The sequence below is a fragment of the Chiloscyllium plagiosum genome, chromosome 24 (assembly GCF_004010195.1).
Source record: "Chiloscyllium plagiosum isolate BGI_BamShark_2017 chromosome 24, ASM401019v2, whole genome shotgun sequence".
NCBI classification, from domain to species: domain Eukaryota; kingdom Metazoa; phylum Chordata; class Chondrichthyes; order Orectolobiformes; family Hemiscylliidae; genus Chiloscyllium; species Chiloscyllium plagiosum.
The window spans coordinates 1247280-1254268 of record NC_057733.1 but is presented as its reverse complement, the minus strand read 5'-3'; the positions used below and the strand labels follow the sequence as shown (position 1 = coordinate 1254268).

The 6989-nt window shown below is 43.6% G+C and overlaps 1 protein-coding gene across 2 annotated transcripts in view; it reads right to left on the bottom strand.

Moving 5' to 3' along the window:
- The window catches only part of LOC122561945 (ras-related protein Rab-37-like), a 124649-nt gene that overhangs the window by 41108 nt on the left and 76552 nt on the right, over positions 1-6989 (bottom strand). For both annotated transcript variants that reach the window (XM_043714274.1, XM_043714275.1), the window contains one exon: positions 1922-1963. In XM_043714274.1, coding sequence (XP_043570209.1) covers positions 1922-1963 — 42 coding nt within the window. The remainder of the gene's footprint in view (positions 1-1921; positions 1964-6989) is intronic.

The window sequence follows — 6989 nt, the reverse complement described above, 5'->3', positions numbered from 1 at the left end:
CCAGTCGGAAGATAAGACGCTCCTCCTCCGACCGTCGGGTTGTTGTGGTTTGGCGGTGGATGAGTCCAATGGCCTGCATATCCTCGGTGGAGTGGGAGGGGGAGTTGAAATGTTGGGCCACGGGGCGGTGTGGTTGATTGGTGCGGGTGTCCCGGAGATGTTCCCTAAAGCGCTCTGCTAGGAGGTGCCCAGTCTCCCCAATGTAGAGGAGACCGCATCGGGAGCAACTGAGTCCTTGTCTTTCCAAATGCATGTAAATCCTGTCCCTCAGGATTCCCTCCAACAATGTGCCCACCACCGATGTCAGGCTCACCGGTCTATAGTACTCTGGCTTTACCTTACACCTTTCTTAAATAGTGGCACCATATTAGCCAGTCTTCCAGCACCTCACCTGTGGCTATCATTGATACAAATATCTCAGCAAGGGATCCAGCAATCACTTCCTTAGCCTCCACAAAGTTCCAGGGTAACACTTGACAGGTCTTGGGGATTTATAGCCCTTTATGTGTTTTAACACGTCTAGTACCACATCCCCTGTATTATGGACATTTTTTGAGTTTTTGCTATTTATTTCCCCACATTCTCTATCTTCTATATCCTTCTCCACAGTAAACACTGATGTAAATACTCGTTTAGGATCTGTCCCATCTCTTGCAGTTCCACACATAGGCAGCCTTGCCGATCTTTAAGGGATCCTCTTCTCTCCCTAGTACTCTTTTGTCCTTAATGTATGAGTCCAATCCCTTTGGATTCTCCTTTACCCTATTTGCCAAAGCTATTAAGTTTCACAACGTCCTTCCAATAGGAAGGAGACCAGAACTGCACACAATATGACAATCCTTGACTTTACTACTGCCTCATTCAGAGTCAAGTACCACAGTATCAGTATCTCTGACATGGAGCCTTTTTGTCTATCAGACAGATAAAGGCATTTAACAGCCTCAATCTGAACTCATATTCTATGAGGTGAGGGCATCACTGGCTAGGCAGCATTTATTGAGGAGAAAGTGAGGTCTGCAGATGCTGGAGATCAGAGATGGAAATGTGTTGCTGGAAAAGCGCAGCAGGTCAGGCAGCATCTAGGGAACAGGAGAATCGACGTTTCGGGCATTAACCCTTCTTCAGGAAGCATTTATTACCCATCCCTAATGGCCCAGAGGTCAGTTAAGAGTCAACCACATTGCTGTGGGTCTAGAGTCACATGCAGGCCAGATGAGGTAAGGATGGCAGTTTCCTTCCCTAAAGGCCATTAGTGAACCAGATGGGTTTTTCTGACAATCGACAATGGATTTATGGTCATCGTTAGACTCCTAATTCCAGATTTTAAAAGATTTCAGTGAATTCAATTACCAGTACCTGCTGTTGCAGGATTTGATCCCAGGTCCCCAGAACATTATGTGGGATTAACAGTCCTAGCAATAATACCACTAGACCATACAGAGTCTCTGGGACTGTGTCAGTATTTATAGGGGGTCCCCTGGGGTGTGTGTCAGTATTTACATGTTGTACCCAGGGAGAGTGTCAGTATTTCCAGGGTGTCCCTTGGGAGTGTGTCAGTATTTATGTGTGCTCCCCTGGGGAACGGAGTCAGTAATTGCAGGAGGTCCCGGAGGGACGTGTGAAGTATTTATCAGGGGTCCCCAATGGGGAGTATGTCAGCATTTCCCTGGGGGGAATGTGGTATTTGTGGGAGATATTGGTAATGTTACATTAGCTGTGGCGTTTTCCTGAGGCAGAGGGGGTGGTTTAACAAAGTTGATTTATAATTTCTCCAAGTAGTATCTTACTTATGGTAAATCAGCAAAGATTAGCTGTACAGAACTGCTCCTAGATTCGATGGGAATGTGTGGTGTTTTTCAGTGGAAAGTGTGCACTGTGATTGACATTGGTTTCATTCCAGTTGTTGTCACAAAGCACTGACCTGTAGCTTGACTTTGACCCCATCCACAACCACCACCTTATTCTGTAAAACAAAAGGGGAAACTGATTAGCAGTAGGAAATGCTAGCAGCAAGAATAGTGGATATATTGAACAGTTTCCAGTCAACACACTACCATTGACTAGTGTCATTCAAATTTCAATTTGAAAACATTTCAAGAAATATTAATCTATTTCTCAACCACAGTGCATGCTGAGCTTCCATCCTGCATGAACCATTGGTCACCCTGAACCATCCAGCATCCAAAATAACTGGTACGTTATCAATGATTGATAAATTCCATATAATGACATGTTATGAACTATTGACAGTTACATAAATGTTTCCAATGTCACAATATGAGATCAATCAATTGTTGAGCAGTTGCTTTCTGTAATTGGTTATTAAAAAGTGCCATTACACCTTCACCACTGGAAAATTTCACCTGTACTGCTTGTCTCAAGTGGAGCTCGGCTCCTCTGTCCCCAAAGATCCCACCAACTGACAATTATATATTAATTAACTGAGTTTTAAATGAATCTTGCATCCCTTGTAATAGATACAGACTGTATTTTAGGTTAGGTGGTATGTGCTTATATTGTGTTAAATAACTGCTTACGAAAGCATGTAAGGATTAGCTTCAGTGCTATTCTTCACCAAGTAGCAGTCAGGAATGTATGACTTACGCAGCCACTTCAAAATAGCACCCCATCACCATCTAAATAATTCTGTCATCTCACTCTTTTAAATGGAAGGTACTTGGTCTTATTTCTTTTGTTTTGTTTTAACCCCATGGATCCAGCAGTTAATAGGAAGTTCTTGCACCAACCTGCAACTTTAGTGCTGTCACTCTCTTAGAAGTTAGCAAAATACCTGAGGCAGCTCCATCAAAAGTGAAATCAAGAACCACTTCTAAACAGTAAGGAAATTTGGAACTCTCTACGAATGACAATTGGCAAATCCAATTTGAAACTGGATCTTTTTATTGAATGATACAAAGGGATATGCACAGAGGCAAGTATAGGGAGTGTGGTTTTAGATCAGCTATAACATCATTGCATGGTGGGAAAGACTCAAGGGGCTGCATGATGTCTTCCTGCTCCTAAGAAAGGAGTTGGATTATGGCATGTTCAAGAGAGCGTCTAGGTGAAGCTGCACAAACTGCTGCCCAGACCTTATATTCACCATGTTAAAACTGGTCTTCAAATTAGACTAGCTTTTTGTTGAATCAAGGTTGTGGTGAATTGTATACATTCATTAGACACCTTGTTATCAATAGATTTTGTTACATGACAGGGTATATTAGCCTCTCTCAGAAATGAACTGGATAAACAATTTTGTGGTTTATAAAACAGATATGCTTTGGGACTGGGTTTTTAAATTGAGGTAAAATGGAGTCAAGTGATTTCTTTTGAAGTCTGCCCAACAACAAAAACCTGTTTGATTGACAAAGACTGACTTGAAAGGATTTCTTGGGAATATGTGCAAGCTTTTCATGTTGGACTTTGATAGACTTTGATGGACTTTGAATTTCCAATTCCCAAAAAAGTATTGAGGATCTTGGGTATTAAATGTCTGTGCTTTAAGATTAAATTAGATTAGATTACTTACAGTGTGGAAACAGGCCCTTCGGCCCAACAAGTCCACACCGCCCCGCCGAAGCGCAACCCACCCATACCCCTAACCTAACACTACGGGCAATTTAGCATGGCCAATTCACCTGACCTGCACATCTTTGGACTGTGGGAGGAAACCGGAGCACCCGGAGGAAACCCACGCAGACACGTGCAAACTCCACACAGTCAGTCGCCTGAGTCGGGAATTGAACCCAGGTCTCTGGCGCTGTGAGGCAGCAGTGCTAACCACCGTGCCGCCCATAAACTGTTCATTTAGTTCCAATTGCCATTTCTGAATATATTGCCATGAACATGGAGTTCAAGAGGGAAAGGATTTCTAAGATAGTCTTGAAAACTTGCGAACAGTTAGTCTGCCAGGATTAAGGAGAGGGACAGAGCAGCTAGAAGCTGAAAGTCTTTGTGTTGCATTTTGCAGAAATGCTGATGGACACAAACTTGAGGGGAGTTAAAATGAGGCTTTAAAATTTGCTCAGCTTTTAGTTCAATCGACAAGTTTCCAGTAATACATCACTGTGAAAAACCTGATGTTTTCAGGCTGAGAAAGGGGAAGATTAGAAACAGTCTCTTAGGGACCTAAGTATCACCTCGGACTGACCTCAGGAAAACTGTATGATTAGATTAGATTACCTACAGTGTGGAAACAGACCCTTTGGCCCAACAAATCCATACTGACCCTCCGAAGAGCAACCCACCCAGACCCACTCCCCTACATTTACCCCTGACTAATGCACCTAACACTATTAGGCAATTTAACATGGCCAATTCACCTGACCTGCACATCTTTAGGACTGTGGAAGGAAACCGGAGCACCCGGAGGAAACCTACACAGACAAGGGGAGAATGTACAAACTCCACACAGACAGTTGCCTCAGGTGGGAATTGAACCCAGGTCCCCAGCGCTGTGAGGCAGCAGTGCTAACCACTGAGCCAACGTGCCGCCCTAATACATATATCTACGTAAAGGAGATTGTAATACATATGTGCAAAGTGTATTTTTTCGGTTATGTTAAAATAAAAGGGGTAGACTATATTGTTATGTGGCTTAAAGTATAGTCTGCCTGTAAATATAGCATTTCGTTCAAAGTGCTTTTAGTCTGGTTGGTTGTTGGTTTATGAAAGGGGTCATAATAAATTGAAGGTTCCTGCATGATTTCAAACCAACAGCTTCAGATAAGTACACAGGCTTTAAACAAACCCAATTTGACAGTGACCTTTACTTTAATCAATGAAAGGCTAAAAGAGATGCATATTGCTGAAGCTTTCCTCAAGTGAGAGGAATTCTCCCTTCAGGTCTGCTAAAAATGAATTTAAAAGTATTGGTAGAAAAGTTAGAAATAGATTTAAAACTGGATGCTAAGATATCACAGAGCATTGAGATATTGGAGGAAGAAAAATGCAACTCCAGTAATTTGGAACGCAAAAGACAAGAAATGAAAAAAAATTAACTCAAGAATAGGAGAGAGGAAAAATGAGCAAAATGTGATGACTTGAATCTGAATTTCAATTAGAAAGACATTTTAGGAAATTTAAGCTGGAGATGGAGAAGCTTCACTGACATGTATGATGTGGGGAGTGGGTTGATAATGGGGCAGGTTTAATTCATGGCTTTGGTTCAGCAAGGAATATTCACCTGGTGTCGAAATTCATAGATAAAGGAGTTGAAATGCATTTTTGTCTTGTTTGAGAAAATTACTCAAAAGTTACAACGGCCAGGAGAAACTCGGTCAGTTCACAGAAGCACAGAATTGTTATGATGCAGGAGTTCATTGTGTCTGTACTGTATTTATCATCAAGTGTCAAATTCCTGCTTCTCTCCTATATCCATGCACACAATTTCTATCGAAATAACCTCCAATGCCCACTTGAATGCCTCCATTCAACCTACCTCAACTTCATTTCCTGGCAGTATGTTCAATACAGCACAGAGATCAGTACAGAAAAAGGCCATTTGGCAAATAAGTCTGTGCCAGTCAGAAACAATCACCTAACCATTCTTATCCCATTTTCCAGTACTCGACCCATAGCCTTGGCATTGTGGCCACACATCTAAATACTTCTTCAATGTTGTGGGTTTCTTTCTCTACCACCCTTACAGGTGGAGAGTTCCAGATTGCCACCACCTCTGGCTGAAAGATATTATCTTCACATCTCCTCTAAACCTCCTGCCCCTTACCTTAAATCTATGCTCCCGAGTCACTGATCCCTCCATCAAAGAGAAGAGTTCCTTCCTCTCCACTTGATCTATGGCCCTCATAATTTTAGATTAGATTAGATTACTTACAGTGTGGAAACAGGCCCTTCGGCCCAACAAGTGCACACCAACCCGCTGAAGCGCAACCCACCCATACCCCTACATTTACCCCTTACCTAACACTACGGACAATTTAGCATGGCCAATTCACCTGACCTGCACATCTTTGGACTGTGGGAGGAAACCGGAGCACCCGGAGGAAACCCACTCAGACACGGGGAGAATGTGCAAACTCCACACAGTCAGTCGCCTGAGTCGGGAATTGAACCCAGGTCTCTGGCGCTGTGAGGCAGCAATGCCCAACATATCTCAAAATATCCCCTCTCAGTCTCCTCTGCTCGAATGAAAACAAACCCAATCTGTCCAATCTCTCTTAGAGTCATGGAGTCCTCCAGCACAGAGACAGGCCCTTTGACTTAAACTGGTCCTTTCTGGCCAAAATGTCCAAATACGCGAGCCCCATTTGTGCACATTTGGTCCATATCCTTCTAAACCTTTTCTATCCTTGTATTTGTCCAAATACTTTTTAAATGTTGTTAATCTACCCGCCTTAACCACTTTCACTGGCAGTTCATTCCAAATGCATACCACCCTCTGTGTAAAAAAGTTACCCTTCAGGTTCCCTTTTATTCTTACCCTATGTAACCTCTCTACAGTCAGCCCTGCCTCAGCTGAGGGCCACACTCTCTCAGAATTGCAAAGGACCCACTCTGTACCACATCCTTAGGAGAATTCATACTCTCAACAAACAGTATTTCAAGTCCATCTCAAACATCAAAAACTGTAAGTACAACAAACTTTTATCCACCCACCTCCATAACCAGCGCTCCTCAAACATTCCAGAAGATTCCCCTGGCCTCGGAAACGCCACTTGCCATGAGGCTGATGCAGCTACTACCCCCACGCTGATTGATGATGTCACTTCCACCCCCATCATGGCCACTCCCACAACCACTTCCACCCCTCAATTCCTCATGCATCACACGTGACATCACTTCCGCCCTTCACATCATCGCTGATGCCACATGCTCAGTGACTTCCTCCACCCCTACTGCCGTTGTCACCACCACTTCCGCCCCCACCAGCGCCACTCACCTGCATTCTGCTGACAAGCCCCCCACAGACCCCACTGTCACTATCCCCACCCCCCAGAACCCCGAGGGGAACACTACCCCTGCTCATG